General features: G+C 41.1%; 1 protein-coding gene across 1 annotated transcript in view; it reads left to right on the top strand.

Moving 5' to 3' along the window:
• Nucleotides 1-17,120, top strand: part of rnft1 (ring finger protein, transmembrane 1) — a 28,230-nt gene extending 11,110 nt beyond the window's left edge. The window contains 4 exon segments of the mRNA XM_068010715.1: nucleotides 9,736-9,894; nucleotides 12,068-12,133; nucleotides 13,708-13,809; nucleotides 13,914-17,120. Of these exon segments, the coding sequence (XP_067866816.1) occupies nucleotides 9,736-9,894; nucleotides 12,068-12,133; nucleotides 13,708-13,809; nucleotides 13,914-14,048 (462 nt within the window). The 3' untranslated portion in view covers nucleotides 14,049-17,120.
• Nucleotides 17,121-20,127: the final 3,007 nt, after the last annotated feature.

The raw sequence follows: 20,127 nt of genomic DNA, 5'->3' as shown, positions 1-20,127 counted from the left end.
GTAAGCTGTTCACTGACTGGCAGAATACAAACTTGATCTCGTCCTTGCTTTATGGATGTGATACTCTTGAGTTAGCCATTAGGAACAGCTTGGTTTTTCGGGAAATGGGAATTGGATGGAGCTTAAAGCATTGCTAACAGACAACTTTTTTTTCCCTTTTCTTGCTTTTTCTCCTGTCCTGAAGTTATTGATACCATGCTGCAATATGCTTTCATGGGTGCTGAGCATTTCCCTACGGCTTGGCCTAATGCCCTCATTCACGTGTAAGCTTTGATGGTAAATGGTAACAGGCTCTTCGACTGCAGAGGCATCACATCTGAGCTCAATCCTAGCACTGCCCACCATCCAGTTTGTTAAATTTCAAACAGGGATTATTGTGATCAGAAATGGCAACATTTTTAATTCTGTGTCTAAACCACGGGTGGCAAAGCTAGTTGTAACATCCTGACGCTGAGGCCACCTAATTTGGCATAGGCAGGGAATTGAATCTGGAAACTTCCTAGTTTATGGCTCAGCTGCTCATTGGGTGAACATCGAGATTAGGACACAGATCTTCAACTTCACTGCTTTGTCTGAACATGTTTGCTTACGAATAAAACCTTGCTGTAGGATTTAATTTTCTTTTATAACCCGGCTCTTCCCTGTTCCTGTTGTTGGGAGGATGTTTGGCTCTTGTCTTCTAGTCCGCCCTCCTTTCCCACAGGCAGAATTACTTTCCAATGTGAATGCACCTTCAGTCTTGTATCTCCACCTTTAATTTACCTCAGCAATCAAAGTATGTCTTCAAACAACTGCATAGCTTAACATATATCTGAAGAACTCTTAAGTAGCTCAGCATACTGACTCTTGTCAAACTCAAATAGCACTGTCTTGGTGGGGAAAACGTCAGCTTCTTTGAATTAACTAGAAAGAAAACATTGCATTTAAATAGCACTTTTCATGCCCTCAGGATGTCCCAAAGTGCTCTACAGACAATTAAGTACTTTTGAAGTGCATCATTGTAGAAAATTTGGCAGCCAATTTCCGCACAGCAACCTTCCAAAAACAGCAATGTGATAATGATCAGATAATCTGTTTTAGCGATGTTGGTTGAGGGATAAATATTGGCCCCAGGATACCAGGGAGAACTCCCTGGCTTTTCTTTGAAATAGTGCCTTGGAATCTTGGGCAGACAGGGCCTTGATTTAATATCTCATCCAAAAGTTGACTCCTCCACCAGCACAGCACGCCCTCGATAATAGTATCGAAGATAATCTTGTACATGTTTCTATGTAGGTGACATTGCTCAGTCCATGAACTAATGCTGCTCATGTATAGTTTTAATAGCACAAGGAAGGGTGGTCCCAGATGGATAAATAGCGGTGAGTTAACCAGTGGCCTGTACTGGTTGGCTGCATGGTTTTAGCTGATAGTACACCTGCCCTCACTTGGAAGTTGTAAACCTTGGCTCTGTTAACCAGTGCTAAGCTCTGTGGTGGCGGTGGTGCAGGAAAAGTGTGCATTCCCTGTACAGCAAACAAATCTTACAGATATTGTTATGAAAGTGCTTCCATTTTTAATATTTTTTGAGGACTTGTGTTTTAGAATTGTGGAAATTGATTCATTTGGGACTGAAGAGCATCCATAGATGTTGAACTATTTTTTAAAAAAGGTCACTGGAAGGACTTGAGCTTCCTGTTTTTAAAAACAATGCTTACTGGATGTCACATGTCTTAACTAAATAAACAGGAGCCTTGGTGACTAGGAGGAGTTGTTTACAGGGAAGTGGCATGTCAAGATTTATGGTGGTCAAGAGTAGGTTTCGTTCTAGATTGTTTTGAGTCAGTTGGGGGTCAGCTTGCTAAGAGAGAAGCAACCAGCTCATCCTTTTCTCTGCCTTTCTGAGAAACCCTGAGAGTCCAGTGTGTGATAACTCAAACCCGATGCCGCATTTCTCCTGGAAAGCCTGCCAGACTAATTCTCGATGTCAGCTGAAGAGAACTGCTCCAGAAAGATCCTAGTGACAGCTGTCTATGCATTTTTGGGACGCCAGAAAAAGGACAACTGATCTCATTCCATATCTTATCCTTTTCCTTCAAGAATTAACAAGTACTTGGCAAAGGTTTTTTTTTGTCTCTTGTAAAAAGATCTCTGCAGAGAAAACGTATTTATTTTTTCTCTAACCGATGTGCATGTGTACTTTTTTTTAAAATTTGTTTATGGGATGTGGGCGTCGTCGGCTAGGCTAGCATTTACTGCCCATCCCCAATTGCTCTTGAGAAGGTGGTGATGAGCTGCTGCCTTGACCTGCTGCTGTCCCTGTGGGGTAGATACATCAACAGTGCTGTTAGGAAGGGAGTTCCAGGATTTTGACCCAGCGACAGTGAGGAATGGCGGTATGATTCCAAGTCAGGATGGTGTGTGGCTTGGAGGGGAACTTGCTGGTGGTGGTGTTTCCATGTGTCTGCTGCCTTTTCCCTTATTGGTGGAAGAGGTCGCGCGTTTGGAAGGTGCTGTCTAAGAAGCCTTGATGCATTGCTGTAGTGTATCTTGTATATGGTACACCATGCAGCCATGGTGCACTGATGGTGGAGGGAGTGAATGTTGAAGGTGGTGGATGGGGTGCCAGTCAAGTAAGCTGCTTTATCCTGGATGGTGGCGAGCTTCTTGAGCATTGTTGGAGCTGCACCCATCCAGGCAAGTGGAGAGTATTCCTGACTTGTGCCTTGTAGATGGACAGGCTTTGGGGAGTGAGTTCAGCTGAGTTCGAAGGGAACTTTCATATTTCAATCTGTTAATGCCTTGCATCTTTACTGAATAAATCTTGTTTTACAATTTATTCATTTTGTTTATGAAAGAAACCTGTTGGTGGATTTTATTCTGAAATAGAGAGTATATAATTGGTTGTATTGGTAACTAGGTAAACATTTAAATATGTTGTGATCTGTGGAGAAGTGGAACTAGAGAAGGAAAGTGCACTCCTCCTGCCTCAGTTGTAAGAATATAAATATCTCCGTTTTGTTATTGCTGTTGGGGAGGGTTTAAACTAGTTTGGCAGGAGGATGGGGACCTGAGGGTAGACTCAGTTGGGACAAAAGCAGAAATGAAAATAGAAGGCAGAAAGTTAATGGATGAGTCTGGAAGACAAAGGAAACAAAGGTTAGAAAAAAAAGAGTTTGGCAGTGCTCAAGGGTATCTGATTTCAATGCAAGGAGTATAGCAAATAAAGCAGATGAGCTGAGGGCACAGTTAGACACATGGCAGTATGATGTCATAGCTATTGCAGAAACATGGCTTAAGGAGGGACAGGAATGGCAGCTCAAAGTTCCTGGTTACAAGGTTTTCAGACGCAATAGGGAGGGGGATAAGAAAGGAGGGGGAGTGGCAGTTTTGGTCAAAGAAACTATTACATCTGTGAGGAGGGACGATATGGTGGAAGGCTCATCAAATGAGGTATTGTGGATTGAGTTAAGGAACAAAAAAAGGGTAGTCACACAGCTGGGAGTGTACTATAGACCCCCAAATAGTCAGGGAGATAGAAGAGCAGATATTTAGGCAAATCTCTGAGAAGTGCAGGGACAATAGAGCAGTAATAGTAGGGGATTTTAACTACCCCGATATTAACTGGGATAGTTTAAGTGTAAAAGGAATTGAGGGAGCAAAATTCTTGAGGTGCATTCAGGAGAACTTTTTTGCCCAGTATGTAGCAAGTCCAACAAGAGAGGGTGCAGTGTTAGACTTCGTTTTAGGGAATGAAGATGGGCAGATGGAAGGGGTGGCAGTGGGAGAGCATTTTGGTGATAGTGATCATAATTCAGTTAGTTTTAACATAATTATAGAAAAGGACAGAGGTAGAACAGGGGTTAGACTTCTCAATTGGGGCAAGGCCAATTTTACTAAACTGAGGAGTGATTTAGCTAAAGTGGACTGGAAACAGCTACTTGAAGGTAAATCAGAGTCAGAACAGTGGGAGACATTCGAAGGGGAGGTTCAGGGTAAGCGTTCCCACAAAGAAAAAGGGTGAGATGGCCAAATTTAGAGCCCCATGGATGTCAAGGAGCCTACAGGGTAAGATAAGGCAGAAAAGGAAAGCTTATGTCCGACACCGAGGACTCAATACTACAGAAAGCTGAGAGGAGTATAGAAAAGGGAGGGGTGAAATCAAAAAGGAAATTAGAAAGGCACAGGTTATTCAAGGATCGTCCGCATGGATTTGTTAAGGGGCGATCTTGTTTGACCAACTTGATCGAATTTTTTGAAGTAACGAGGAAGATAGATGAGGGTAGTGCAGTTGATGTCCCTGCATGGATTTTAGCAAGGCTTTTGACAAGGTCCCACGTGGCAGACTGGTTTAAAAAAAAAAAGTAAAATATTAGATCCAGGGAAATGCAGCAAGGTGGATACAAAACTGACTCTGTGGCAGGAAACAAAGGGTAATTGTTGACAGGTGTTTAGCGACTGGAGGGCTGTTACCAGTGGCACTCCGCAGGGCTCAGTACTGGGTCTCCTGCTTTTTGTGGTATAAACGCTTTGGACGTAAATGTAGGGGGCATGATCAAGAAGTTTGCAGATGACACAAAGATTGGCTGTGTGGTAGATAGTGAGGAGGATAGCTATAGGCTGCAGGAAGATATTGATGGTCTGGTCAGATGGGCAGAAAAGTGGCAAATGGAATTGAACCTGGAGAAGTGTGAGGTGATGCATTTGGGGAGGTCAAACAAGGCAAAAGAGTACACAATAAATGGGAAAATACTAAGAAGTGTAGAGGAAGTGAGGGACCTTGGATTGAATGTCCACAGATCCCTGAAGGTAGCAGGACAGGTCGATAAGGTGGTTAAGAAGGCATATGGAATCCTTTCCTTTATTAGCTGAGGTATAGAATATAAGAGCAAGAGGTTATGTTGGAACTATATAAATCATTAGTTAGGCCACAACTTGAGTACTCTGTGCAGTTCTGGTCACCTCATTACAGAAAGGATGTAATTGCACTGGAGAGGGTACTGAGGAGATTTACGAGGATGTTACCAGGTCTGGAAAAATGCAGTTATGAGGAAAGATTGGATAGGCTGGGGTTGTTCTCCTTGGAACAGAGAAGGCAGAGTGGAGATTTGATTGAGATGCATAAAATGGTGAGGGGACTGGATTGAGTGGAGGTGAAGTATCTATTCACCTTAGCAGAGAGGTCAGTGACAAGGGGGCATAGATTTAAAGTGATTGGTAGAAAAATTAGAGGGCAGATGAGGAAAAACCTCTTTCCTAGAGGTTGATGGGATCTGGAACTCGATGCCTGAAAGGGTCGTTGAGGCAGAGACCCTCAACTCATTCAAAAGGAGTCTGGATATGCACCTCAAGTGCCGTAATCTGCATGGCTATGGACCAAATGCTGGAAGGTGGGATTAGAATAGGTGGATTGTTTTTCGGCCAGCACAGACACGATGGGCCAAGTGGCCTCTTTCTGTGCCTTAAACTTGCTATGATTCTATTCTAGCTTGGAGTATCTAGTTAGTATGTTTTAGCACTTGGCTGACCAACTGGGATATAGTAGCTTGGTGGTTAGGTTACTAGACTAGTAATCCAGAGTCCTGGACTAATGACATCTCAACATGGCAGCTGGAGAAAGCTGCTATCTTGAAACTACCCCATTTGTTGTAAAAACCCATCTGGTTCACTAATGTCCTTTAGGGAAGGAAACTTGCTGTCCTTACCTGCTCTGGCCTGTACGTGACTAGACCCGAAACAGTGTGTTTGACTCTCGCCTGCCTCAGAAATGGCCTAACAAGCCACTCAGTTGTATTCAAGAAGGTGGCTTGCCCCCACCTTCTTGAGCAATTGGGGCTGGGCAATAAATGCTTGTCCTGTCAGCGACACCCACAGCCCATGAATGGAAAAAAACCACAAAACTCCATTGATCAGTGACACCTGCTTGTAAGTGCTCATACAATGTCCATAGATATCTGGTGAGCTCAGAATTGTGCTTCCTTGTGGTTCCTGCTACAGTCAAATAGCCATACGCTGGGCTCTAGCATGAAGAATAGTTACTTGAATGAGGTGCAGTTTGCCACTTGAGGATGGGTGGGTTTTGGCTGGCTGGTCATGGAGTGGGGGGGATTGGGTGTAAGTATGTATGTTATCAAAGATCCATAGATGGAAAGTTATTACTACAAAGAACTCGGTGATTTCACAATACAAGCCATCAAACCCAGACCTATTTGGGATTGTGAGGTCGTGGCTGAGGGTATAGAACGGAAGGGCATACGTACTGAGCCTGAAATGTGCACACCTGTGGTGCGACAATGCTTCCCAAAGACTTTATCAGTTTATTTCTGACACTATTTATGCTGCAGCTGAGCCTGATATTCATGTTCCACTGTATAGCTGTAACCTTCAAAAGCGAGAAATTCACTTGGCAGCCTCCAACCTGTGGTCGTTTACAGAGCAGTTGGCTGTTAAATATTTCCAACTATATACAGGTAATTTGACTTTCAAAAAAAGAACTGTTTACTGCAGTTTCTAAAATAGTCAGGCATTTCCCTCTATTGTATCTTTTACCTTTAAACCTACAGCATATGCATAAAAAAGAAACCCCTAAGGGCCACCACCTCTTGTGGTTGCCTTGATATTTTTAGTACTGTGCTTTTCAAACCAGAAAGACCCCCTGGTTCAGTCCCTAGCTTGTGATGTTGGGTGATCTGCATTAGGGATGTGTCAGCAGGGGTGATGTGTTTGTGTTTGTCTCCCTCTCTCTGTGGGCTAGGTAGCAGAGGCAAAAACCAGTTGGGGTCCCTGTGATCTTTGCTAGGAAAGCGTGCCTGAGTGGGTGTCAGGATGGACATTTTATATTCCGTGTTTAGGGAGACATGTGGAAAGTTGGAAGAGATTTTTAAAAGAACCATTTTATTTGGGTGGGGCGCGGGGGAAGCTAGTGAAGTTAATATAACTTGTTTATACTTTTTAAAACAAACAATTCCTTTACCTCTCTGTGATTCCTGTCGGTTGCGTTATTAGAATTAAAACAATGCACTTGGAGACTGTTGTCAGGGATACGCTTCACATTCTGAAACTGGTATTTTTCAGAATGCTGTTTGCCCCAATGCAGGGTTACAGATCACGGGTAAATGTGTTGCAGCGGAGCTGCCAATTACTTTTCACGCTAGATATTTTGTAGATGATGTGTAGGAAGGTTTTATTTTGTTTGTACATGTTTAGCTAAGGATTGTTTGTAGAATTTGTGCTGCAGTTATTTAATATGCTTATTGTTTACAAAGTTGCTTGTCTTATTTGTGCTGTCTTGTATCATGTGGAAGTTCTGTGGTTTTTGGAGTGTAGGAGATCTCTTTTTTTTTTCCCATCAATTTATCTAAATTGTCCTCCAGTACTTTCTATACATGTTTGCACCCAAATGGCTAACTGTATAAACCTATTGCGCTACTGAGCCGCACAGAGAGGGAACATCCAGGTTCAGACTGGACTGTCCCAAGTTAGCTGAACTCTGGGCTTCTCGACAGTTGATTTCGGTGTTCTGGGAAATCAGCCAGCATCCCTGATTTTGATCATTATCCACCAATCCCACGTGACCCCAAGGTTGAATAACTTGTCAACTCTCGTTGTCCAGGGCCTCGTGAGTTCTGGAGGGCTGCCAGATTCTATGAAACTATATCTTTGTAATTTCAAAGGTAAAGAACAATACAGAGTGACTAAAAGAGTGCGTGTATCTGTGTATCTATTACCTGATTGCTGCATGTGTTTGTTTAAAAATAAACCATAAATAGCTCGCACATCCGAAATTTACTGAATGTAAATAACAAGCTCAATATTTAAAATCTCCTGGGAAACAAAGAGCCAACATGACATGACCCACAAACCCATTAACAGTTCCGGGACATGTGCTGTCTCCTCTGTGACTGCCTCGGAGTGGCCTGACATTCATTCTGTAGAATGCTGATGTGGCTGGGGTGGGGAAATTTATACTGGAATGTTCTAGATATCTTAACTATCCGACAACTCCAGTTTCGACTAGTGGAAATACTGCAACACAGTCTCACTAGCATGTGCTGGTTTTCCCACGAATATGGTTCAAGAACACAACTGTCAAATCATGTTAACCCATTTAACATATTTCTGCAGTATACTGTACAATTGATTAACAACTGATTTATAAAAATGTCTCTTCCAAAAAAAAAAAGGACAGGTGAGTTTTACTGGTAAACATTTATCCTGCCACCAGTACCACTAAAATCATTTAATTCAACATTTATCCCATTGCTGTTGATAGATGTCACTACAACATGCAGTTATATAGCATATTCCAGGATGTTTCAGAGGGGGAAAAAAAAGATGCTGCGCCAAAGGAGGTGACAATTAGGAGGGTTAGCCAAAGCTTAATGGAAGGATTTACAGAGGGAATTCCAGAGCCCGAGACCTAGACAGCTAAACACCTGGGTTCCAACAGTGCAGTGAAGCAAGGGATGCACAAAAAGCCAGAGGAACAGTGTGTTTGGGGAGAAATGTGGGCTGGAGGAGGTAAGAGGTGGAAAAGGACTAAGCCATGAGGATGAGAATGTTAAACTGGAGACGTTGCAAGACCAGGAGCCAGTGTAAGCCTGCAAGGACAGGGGTCATGATTTCTGCTCTAATTACACCAGTGATGCTGTAGTATTGCATCTGCCCACTCCTCAGCCTGTACTGCAGAAAAATTCCTATGCTCCAACCAACTTTGCTTCTCAAATTGCTGAGTTTTCCTATTTAACCATAAATAATATAAAATCAAATATATAAAAAGACTCCATGTGATCTTGGTGTGCAATGTCACAGTAGCTTGTGTTGTAAGAATTAAGAATGGTTCATCAGTACATGCAGGTGCTACACTTTCTTATAGACTTAAAATGGGTTTAAGAGGGAAATAAAGCTACTTACTTAATATTGAAAGGCTCTTTATCTGAAATTGAAACTGACGAGCACTAAAATTTCCAAAGTTCCCAGCCCAAAGAATAATTAATCTGCATGAGCCAACCTTATTTTACTTAATGCATCAAATTTTAATTGTTTAAAGAGAACACCATTCCACCTTGGTGGCAGAAGAATAATACATTGTGTATTACATGGTATGAAACTCGTGTCTTTATAAAAGAGTATATAATCTTTCTTTGTGAGCAATACCACAGGACATCAAGAAATATCAAAAAGCAGTGTCATTGGTGTATGTAGTTGTCACACTTTGTTCCAGTTATAAAATAATCTTAAAATGTTGGGTGCTTCTGAGCTGCAGCCTAAAACTGACTGGCAGTCTGCAAAGTTCCCTGACCAAACACGAGTCAAAGCTGAGTGTCTTCACATCATTTGCTTGTAGAAATCATAATTGCCACCCTTAAAGAAACATTCCAGCTGAAATACAGATCTATCTTAACAGAAGAATTCTACAATGCACATTACATGGTACAGTACTGCTCCATTTTAAGGAGAAGCCTATCAATTATACAGAGAGCAAAACTAGCAGTGACTTACTAGTATGTGTATATAGTTGTAGTCTTGTCAGAACTTCCTTAATTTGCTTCAGGAAGCGATGCCTTAATGATTTCAGTACTTGGTTTTTAAATTTGATTTAATAACATAAGGTTTTAAAAAAACCTCGAGGCATAATGAGATAAGGAGGAAAGATGAATATATAAAGGTTAAGGCGGAAAAGTGGGATTATGTCAGGGCTTGGCATAGTTTTGAAATTTGATTATCAGCTTTTACTAATTGTGTTTTCCTTCACAGGGTCAATGGTATATGGTTATTGAAGAAGTGAGCCAGTTTCATCGCTCACTTGTGCCCTTTCCAGTTTGGTCTTGGTACCTGATTGGTAATAAAGAATCAGATGGTTTTGTGATCTGGACTCTTGGTATTCTGCTAAGTTTGTTCTACCTCATACTCAAGGTAACAGGAAAATATTAGCTTTGCTGTTATATTGATATACATTTATGTAGCCAGTCTTTGTCGTCAAATTGTGTCTCAGACACCTCTCAAGTAAAGAAATCCTGCAAACAGCAATAACCTGAATACCAAATTGAGCTGGATGTTTTAGGTTGGTTGAGGAAGGAATGTTGACCAGGCCTCCCTATTCTTCAAATAGTGCCTTTTTAACTAGGATTTTTAACATCCAATTGTACCAACATGGGCAAGGCTTAATTTAACATCTCATGAAGTATGATACCCATGACATGAAAAGAAAATGAAGGTATCTTCCAGAAAAGCCAATTGGTGAAGGATAGAACTGGAGCCAATCGTTAAATCTTCTAAGCATTTATTTACAGAGTTACACATTACAATCATATACCTCTAAACCTAAACCACAGTTTGTCTGTATCTATTTACAAAGTGATTCCTGACAACGCAGCCGGCCACTGACGTCATCAGGCTACGCCAAGGTGCGCAGATGCACAGACTGGTTCCTGCTCTCTGCGCGTGCGCTGCGTTCCGACTTGCCAAGACTGGTTAGTGCATGCGCCGATGATGTCATCGCATGACGTGTGCATCTTCGGGCAACGCACCTGGTCGGACTCTGCGCATGCGCTTTATGTGTACAGCAATGCAACGCCAACGGGTATTCATCCCTGCGTCAAGCTCCGCTCCCCCCCCCCCCCCCCCCCTTGCTGCTCTCTCCGGCCGCTCCGCTCCCCCCCCCCCCGTCTGTCTGTCCCCCCAGCCCCGGCCTGCTCACTCACTCTCTCCCTCCCGTCATTGTTTGCTGCCACTTGTTTAGGTTGCCTTTGTGTGATTATTTGAGCAGCACCATCTTTAGTCCTGGCAGCTGCCTGAAGTCGCAGACTGTGACGTTTTAGTGGCATGTGCTGCATTTGCGCATCTGCCACTGCATTGCCACCTAGTGGTAGCATTGTCAGCAAATGCAGCCATCTATTTATAGGGGCACAAGCGAATCCCAAGCTAATGCCCACCACCTGCATACAATTAAACACAATTAATATACAAGTAACAAAAAAATGCATTTCTATAGTGCCTTTCCCACCTTCAGGATGTCCTGAAGTGTTTTACAGCAAATGAAGTACTTTTTGTAACGTAGCCACTGTTTGCAATGTAGGATTGCAGCATGACCAAAATGCATTGAATGGAGGATAGTTACAAAATACAAATTGTGTGCCCAAAATCAATATTGTTCACTTGCACTGTGTGATCTCCAAGTGTAATTGATGGGGAAATTCCACTATCACCATTCTGGTCAGGAAGAGTGTCACTATATGAAGCCTTATTTGTGTCGAGTTCCCTATTTCATTCAGGAATGGATACTTTATTTCCAGGAGGGAGAGGGACTTGAGGGTTGTACCAATATAGGAGTTTACAGCAGAGGATGCTATTCAGCCTGTTGCATCTCTGGCTGATGATCCCCCTTTATCCCAACGAAAGAAAATATTTTTAAATTACAAAAGGGTTTTGATTTTTTTTTTTAAATCCAGTAAATCTCAAGCTTCTGTACTCCAGTGGAAGTCACCTCAGTATCTCGAGTCTCCACATCCATATAGTTTTCCCATTCTGGCGAATCCATGCATTGTTGACATACACTTGCCAGCAGTTGGCAAAAACACGGAATCGGGTTCTTACCTGCTCTCTCTGTGGTGATTTCAGGGCAGGATGTGTGAGTGAGGAAGGAGCAAAAAGGCAATAATAAATAACAGCACAATAACGATTCAGTCCATGCTGACGGAGAAGGACTAAAGGTGCTTTGTTCTTGCGAAACTTTTGAGTGTCAAATCTGATTCAGCAGTGTGGCAATTAAAATGGTGCACTGACAGTTCTGCTGACAGAAAGGCAGTGGGTTTGATTAGTTCTCTGTGTCGATGCTTTAATAGCAAAGGAATCTTAACTGGAGGGTAGGAAGATTCTGACAAGAATTGTCTCGCAGCATCTTGTGCTATCTGCTTATTTTTTTTTACATCAAACTGCCTGACATCAGAAGATAGTGACTGATTTTATGACTTATGGACACCACTGCCCTATTGCAAAGCAACCTCCTGAAATACACAATTGGGAGTGGGGCATGTGGAGAACTAACACTTAGAAACAATTACTGTAGCGCCTTGTTTTTGATCCTCAGCTCCTTGGTGTTTATGGTCGGTGGAGCAGTTTCAGGAGAGCTTTGCAGAGTTTGTTTCACAAACAGGTGAGCAAGTACAAAATTGTTACATTCTAGTAAACTAATTGCCTCCTTTTTACATCCCCTCCAAGTGGTCATTTTTTTCAGATAGTGAAAGCAGATGCTCTTAAGATGTTGACTTGCTGCCATCTCTTGGCTACCTTCGCACACTGCAGCTAGTGTATGTCTATTATTTGGAAATGCATTAATCAAAGCAAAATAATCAAAATTCCCCCTTTTTAAAGGCATTTGCCTCCTCTAACAGTTTGCATCATTGCACACACTCCCCTAATTTATCTGGAAAACCTCAAAACAAAACTTCCAACAGAAATTTTTAATAAAAGTATCTTCAAATTTCTTCTTGGCTTCCAAAGGTAAAAGCGTAACTGACCAGGATATCAGCTTGGGTTATTAACCCCACCCGATTACTCCCCACTTCATAAAGTATTCTGGAAACCATTCACAAAATTTATCCGGCTGAGAAGGTCCACCTAGACCCATCCATAGGGGAAGCAAGGAGAAATACTACCTCCATTATGCTGTCCAGCTGTTGGGTCAGGGATTTTGTTTTCATTACCCGACCTGGAAGTCCGTGTCACATGGACAATCGCTATGTTTAAAGAGAAACCTGCATTAAATTTGTCTTTTGCTGGCTTGAACCTGTGTCCACCTTGAAGGTTCAGCTGTCTTTTTTGGAGAACTATGCAGCAACAGAGTAACTGAAAAGGGCAGTTGGGCATGTACTTGAAGAGGACCAATTTGTAGGGTTATGGGGGAAAAGCTGGTGGGTGGGACTAATTGGATAGCTCTTTTGAAGAGCCAGCACAGGCCTCTCCTTGTGCTGTAGGATGTTATGATTCTATCTGATGCAGGGATGTGCATGGATTTTGAAGAGATTTTTTTTTAAAAAAACAAGTCTCTGTGGTATAGTAGTCCTATTTCTGGGCTGTTAGTACTTTGATGTGATACCCACCCAACAGACCTAGGTTTTGAGAAGTTTGCTGGTGTATTAAGTATCCAGTGAACACTGAGCAAAGCGGGTTAAAACAAATTTCCATGTTTTGAATACTTTGTATAATTTAACTGTAAATAAACCTACTTGGATATTTAGCAGTTATTTTAATCTCTTTACTAGAAGAGTTGAGGTACTTTTGAGTCAATGTACTTGGAAAAGTGAATAATTTAGATTGGTGTCTGTTAATCTATAGCATGTGTTTTCCTGATCTTTGTTCAAGGGAAATCGGGTATAATTTTATAATGTTCCTTAATCATTTCCCTGGGTGACCTAGTTACTCAGCCCAGTCTGTTTAATTTTTAAAATTTACTAGAAAATTGCCTGTGGCAGGGCTTGTAGTGAGTTGACATTTTTTTTAAATGTGCACTAGTGTGCCACCTACTGGCAGCACATGCAACTACATTGTTACAGGCAACTGTTCACATACGCAGTTTTAATGTTAACATTTTAGGTAAAAATTGACAGGAAGAGTTGGTATTTATGCAGACTATTTTTAAAAAAAAACAATGTGTATGTATATAATTAAAATAAAATTATATACTCAACTAACAAAACCATCAACCAAAACTGCTTTGTTCTGTTGCAGCACTATGGGATTGCAGCCAGCAAGCACCAGTGCAGTGATGCAGGAGATATTTGCCCCATCTGCCAGACAGAATTCAGAAAACCTATTCTCCTCATCTGTCAGGTAACTGTCTGAATGAGAGGGGTTGGGTGGGGGAGGAAAAAATTTAAATTGAGAGATGCGTTACCATGCGCTCTTCTGAATTCCTTTTTTTTTCTGCCCTGAAGCATATATTCTGTGAGGAGTGCATCTCACTCTGGTTCAATCGAGAAAAAACTTGCCCCCTGTGTCGGACTGTCATCATGGACTACATTCAGGCCTGGCGAGATGGTGCAACCTCCACCCATCTACAAATTTATTAACCAGCTGATCAAGTCCCCCACGATGGCCAACAGCATTGGACTAGGACAGTATGTGCAACTGAGATTTGCTAACAATTTGATAGAGAGCTTTTTAAAAAAAAAATCTTTTAGTAATAAAAGCCATTTAAAGATAAATGCTTTATTTTGTTAATGGACATCATTTGACTTAAATCAGAATATTTTGATTTATGATTGCTGAAACTTGTATATTTAAATGTGTTCACATTACAGTTCTTTCGACACTCCTTTCCAATTCCAAATTGGAAATGGTGTTTAAAACTCACTATTTGAATTTTGGCTAGTTATCTATAGATTCCAAAGAATCAGGCTGTATATTATTCTAATTCAGGGGAAGTTGCTGAGAACCATACTCCATATACCCCAGATAATTACTAAATATTTCTCATGTCCTTATTTGGGGCATTAAATGAACTATTATCTCCATTTTCTCAAGAATTCCTAACTAAGGAAGTCTTGTTGGAAATTCAAGCCGCCAGATTGGCAAGGCTGGGCAATTGGTATTAAGACAGTTGATGCAACATCACAGATGGCCTACCCCATACCAAGTCACAAAGAAATGGAGATGTTTATTTTCTTAGTGCAAAATAGTTGTATTTTAGGAGATAAAACTTTCATTTCAATGGCCTGCCACCCAGAACAACTAGACCTGAATATAGTGGACTTATAATTAAGGAAACAAATCTTCTTGAACTACTTTTTGTGCAAAGTGATGGTGCAATTTTATAAGAGAGTTTATGTTGGATGGGTCAAAGTTATAAAAAGTTATAAACCAATTTGTGACGATTAAAAGGGCCTAATTGCAATAGGGTAAAAACAGCTTTGAGTGAAAGTAGACATTTACTAGGAGTTCAAACTCTTGCAAGTAAACCAGAGTAATATAATTCACAATGTAGAAAGGCAGATGTTTCAGTTGTATGCAAAGATTATTCTTTTGAGGGTTAGATGTAAGTGCGTTTCATAAAATCATGGTGATGACAGCACAGACAGAGGCCATTCAGCCCATCGCAACTGTGTCAGGTTTATGTTACTTGGGTTACAGAGTTACAATGCTGGACATCAATAACTGGGTAAGCCCGATAACAAATCCCCATTTTCCACCAAAAAAATACACTTCTACCTCTCAGTATCGTCAATCAATTCCATAAGGAGGGGAATGGAGGAAAAATGGCAGAGACTAAATCAAGTGTTAGTTTTGAAAGTTGAAACCACAAGACTTGCCTTCAAATCTATTTGCAGAACTATTTTAATACAGTTGAATCATGATCATCGTTGAAAGCAGTTTCATTTTGTATTAATTGAGAAACAATTTATAATTTTAGAATGTGTTAATTTTGTTTGAACATTACTAAGTTAATTTCTCCACTAATGAAAAGGAGAAATGGGAAAAGAGGCAATGGCCAAGGTTTCTGCAATTAATCACTATCCAATCATCTCCCAAGTGCACCTTTTGGATTGGGTGAAGATACTGCATTTTTCCAATAATGCTTTATATTTATCAAGCCTTGGCCCTCCGCTCCCCATTCTCTGACTGGGGATATACCGAAAAATAAAATTCTTTGCCAGATTCTCTGGAGCAAGTAAATTTATGTTCCCACTTTTTCTGTCAGAGGTTTTGGCTTCATAGCAATGCACATAACTGGTATAATTCCATTTAAGTCCCTTTTTGCCTTCATCACCCAGGAGTCTGAGACCACCACCATCTTCAGGCTAATTCACACCACAGGCCGTTCAACCCTTAGTGGCCGTTGGGTTGGGCCTGAAGAAGTCCTCAGGTAGTCAAATAGTGGTATTGTTACCTGTCTGAAACCAGCCTTGCTGTAGTGCAAAAGTAGGGGATGGACTCGCTAAATTTTTTCTCCTATCCATATTTTAAATCCTTTGCCTTAGGGAATCACATTTCTTCAGTGTTGGGGAAAGGGTGGAAACAAAATCTAGGCACAGTGTAAAGTTCTAAAGCACCATACTGCCTTATTAGAGATGTTACTTTATGATGAGCCAGGAGCTGATATTGTCTCACATTTTTAAATTAATAAAAATTTATCAATTCTATAAGAGCTTTGCTTTAAATACCACATGAAGTTTCTCAATGATGCTGTTTAAAAAAAAAAAAAAAAATTTAAACACCCTGGACCATTTATACCACAAGAATGTGATCTTTAAGATTTCCTTGCTCTTAGTTGGCCACAAAGAGAATGAGTGTAGGGCAGTGACAATTCACCCTGATTATTTTCCTCCCATCCACTCAATTGCTTATCACTGATTCAGTGGCATGGAGGAGATAAGTAGAGCACAATCTGCCTCTTCCATAATGCAGTAACACTATCATTCTCTGCCTAGATTTAAAGAACCCAAGGGATTAGATAAAAATCCTTAATCTTAAAATGCCATATATTGCCAGACGTATCACTGTATTGAGTTGAGAGTTCCCCTCTGTTGCCTCTCCCTCAGGGAACCCAACTACTGCTGGTGGACCTCCTTTAGAAGTTTGTGTTTTGAGCACACAGGTAGGAGAAAGTACTTAATGTCTTATTTGAGGTGGATCCTTTGAGTATGTGCAAGCAAATAGGCAGAGGGCTTGTTCCTGGTCACAGGAGCTCCATTCCAACCAGACAGGGTAAATCATCTACTGCTGACTGAACAGGTTCTGTAGCTGCCCAGTCTCACCAGCACAGTATAAAGTGCAGCCCTAACAGGTTGTGGGTCAAAAACAGGAATAGAGTCTGAATTTTACCAGATCGACTCGTGGGGTGTAGCTCAATTTCAATGAAATGAAATCAAAGCACCAGCCAAAAAAAGTTGTTGTTTTAGATGAGACAGAATTCTGGACAAAATAGATTTTTCTTTCAGGTTTGTTTTGGATTAAGTAACTTCCTTTAATGTTTGTGGTTTTTAAATTGGATTACCTTGCTTGGTAGAATGCATGGTATAGGGAAATATGAATTTTCTCTTTCTAAGTCTCATTTAGATTTTGAGAAATACAAATAAAGTGATTTATTTGACAGTGAGTTGCTGTTTACTTGTCTTCAGCCAGCTTCCTTTATTTACTCTGCCTGTAAAGAAGTTTTTTTTTGTACATTTAGGTAGTCAATAAAAGGTCAACAGCTCCATGAACAAGTGAAATCATGAAACCATTTGTTTGAGAAACCAGAGGAAGCTTAGGGGAAAATGCCACAAAAGTACCAACCCAGTGAGAGGAAGCCAAATATATTCCAAGGGAACTTCCCACCAACTGACATTGTCCAATCTTGTCTGATGATTTTAGTAAACAGGCAATATACAGCTGCAAGTTGCCATTATTTTACTTAGCCTGTAATGACTCAAATAATCTACAAGAAATCCTTCTTAAGCTGTCTTTTGTGCCAATCTCAATCTTTTGCAGATTCACTCTAGCTTTAAGCTGAAAAATCCTCAAACCATTCAGCAGAGTTCAACCTAATCATCTTTTCACCATATCTTGAAGATTAAATCTTCTTTTATGGAACTCTGGTTAGGTTAGTGTATTGTGCAACCCACTTTTTTTATAACCTTCAACATACTTCCAAAGATCTTTTCATACAAATGTAGTTTTGTTTTAAAATATATAAAGTGGGTTCCACAGTTTAGCCCATATTCCTGCTTTTATTATTGTGTTTGAATGTAGAACTGAAATTTCTGTTTTGAGTACTGTAAATTGGCATGGCAGGAGTGCTTTTATAAATTTAATGGAACAAAACTGCTGTAATTATTCTTTCTAAAAGCAAAAATTTGGACCACAGTATGAACACAACCCTGGTCGTCCATTTGATGATCTACCAGTTCATAGTGCAGAGTTTCAGAAGCCATTATTTGCCTCTCTGGAACCCAAATCCATGGTAGGAAGAGAGTATTGGATAAATGATCACATGTTCTTGTATCTAGTTTCCAGGTTATGCCTTCCAGCAGCTGTCCTTCCACGTCATGGCCAATATTTATCTCTTAACCTGTTATGTTAAATTGATTATCAAGTCATCATCACATTGCTGTGTGCTGCGTTTCCTACATTACAGCAGTGACTACGTTTTAAAGTACTTCTCAATGTCTTTTGATCATGAAAGGTGCTATATAAACACAAGACTTTGTTTCATTTTTTTCTTTAGCTGCTATGCAGTGGACTGTTTGGAGCAGACCTTAGTGTTCCAAAACCTATACCACTCATGAAGCTTAGTCAACATATTACTTAATCCAGGTGTTCAGAGGTATTCCTACCAGTGATATTCCCCTGTTGGCACAATTAATGCAAGCTAGAGTTCTCTCTCTTCCTCTCCCTCCCAGCTACATCCTCATTTTCCCACAAACCTACCTTGGTCTTGGATCTTGCACATGGGCACAAAGGCGTGACTGCCAGTGTACATCTAGCAGTTTTAAACGGGAAAGAATTGTTTGGTAATAACTCATCCACATGCTGAACCTGCATTATCTGAAGAACCAAAGCTGCATACCTGCATGCTACAACACTGCACCCCATCTTTTCTGGCCAATGTTTGCTCCTCTCAAAGCCATTAACTGCTTGTTCCGGTGAGGTTTCACAGCTATCTCTCGTCCTCCAATATTTTGCTCTTGCCCCTCCTTGATGTGTGAAAAGACCGACTGCTGTATCTGGCTTTGCAGCTTCACACCATATACAGAAATTGGTCATTCACATACCAACTCAATTCCTCAGGTTTAGGGCACCATTTCAGCCAAGCAAAAGCATAACTATACACTGACTTCCAGTATGCACTGATGCTTAGGAACTGGAACCCAGACTGATTTTTTTGTTTTTCTTTTGCCCCCCCCCCAAAAGTCCAAGTGCACAGGGCAACTTTTCCTTCCATCCCCAAGCTATCTAATTCAATGAGCATCAGTTGAACCCAGGACCTTATTTGTATGTGGTTAACGTCTCCATTAAAAATGGAAAATACAGGAAGATTATTGAGCTGTTAAACCCAATATCACTGATGCAGCTGGGCATAAAAGTGAAAAAAATGAGTAAGGATCCCAAGATTGAGCCCAGGCTATGTTGAGTTGGCTCATTGGTGAGGGAGAAGCTTCAGCTAACCTCAGCTCCTTGAGGGGAAGGGAAAGTCTGCTAGGATTCTTCTGGTCATCCCTACATGAAAATTATTGTCATATGGGGCAGGATCAAGCTCAGCTTTGAAGCCTGATGGCACAACAGCTTTTCAGACTCTTGTCTAGGCTGATAGCAAAAAGGGTTGGAATCGTACCCCAAAGTAAGGTAGAAATTGATACATATGGTGAAACACTGAGGCCATGGTAAAGATCCCTGGGGAACACCACTTGTGACATCCTGGAGTACATTCCCCTTATCCTAACTCTCTCCAGCCTCCCCAACCAATCACCAATGTATTTCACTGTTCACTTAGGGGCGGCACAGTGGCGCAGTGGTTAGCACCGCAGCCTCACAGTTCCAGCGACCTGGGTTCAATTCTGGGTACTGCCTGTGTGGAGTTTGCAAGTTCTCCCTGTGTCTGCGTGGGTTTCCTCCCACATGCCAAAGACTTGCAGGTTGATAGGTTAATTGGCCATTATAAATTGCCCCTAGTATCGGTAGGTGGTAGGGAAATATAGGGACAGGTGGGGATGTGGTAGGAATATGGAATTAGTGTAGGGTTAGTATAAATGGGTGGTTGAAGGTCGGCACAGACTTGGTGGGCCGAAGGGCCTGTTTCAGTGCTGTATCTCTAAACTAAACTAAAAAAAAAACTAAAACTTCAATTTCATACACTTTTATTTTTGCCAGTAAGCTCTTGTGTAGAAACTTGTCAAATACCTTCTGGAAATCCCTATAGACATTTCCCTACCCATCACACGAGTGACTTCCTCAAAAAATTCAACTAGGTTAGACAGACATGACTACCCTTCCCAAATCAATGCCGTCTCTCCGATCAGCACATACTTGTTCAAGTGCTCGATCTGTCCCTGATGATAGATTTCAGTAACTTCCCCACAACTGACAAACTGATAGATTAGAATGAAGTCAATTTCTGGGAGCTAACATCCACTACATGACTGCCTGGATTATCTTCTGCATCATCCTAGC

This window comes from Heterodontus francisci, chromosome 30 (genome assembly GCF_036365525.1).
Source record: "Heterodontus francisci isolate sHetFra1 chromosome 30, sHetFra1.hap1, whole genome shotgun sequence".
Taxonomy (NCBI): domain Eukaryota; kingdom Metazoa; phylum Chordata; class Chondrichthyes; order Heterodontiformes; family Heterodontidae; genus Heterodontus; species Heterodontus francisci.
This window is presented reverse-complemented; position numbering and strand designations above follow the sequence as displayed.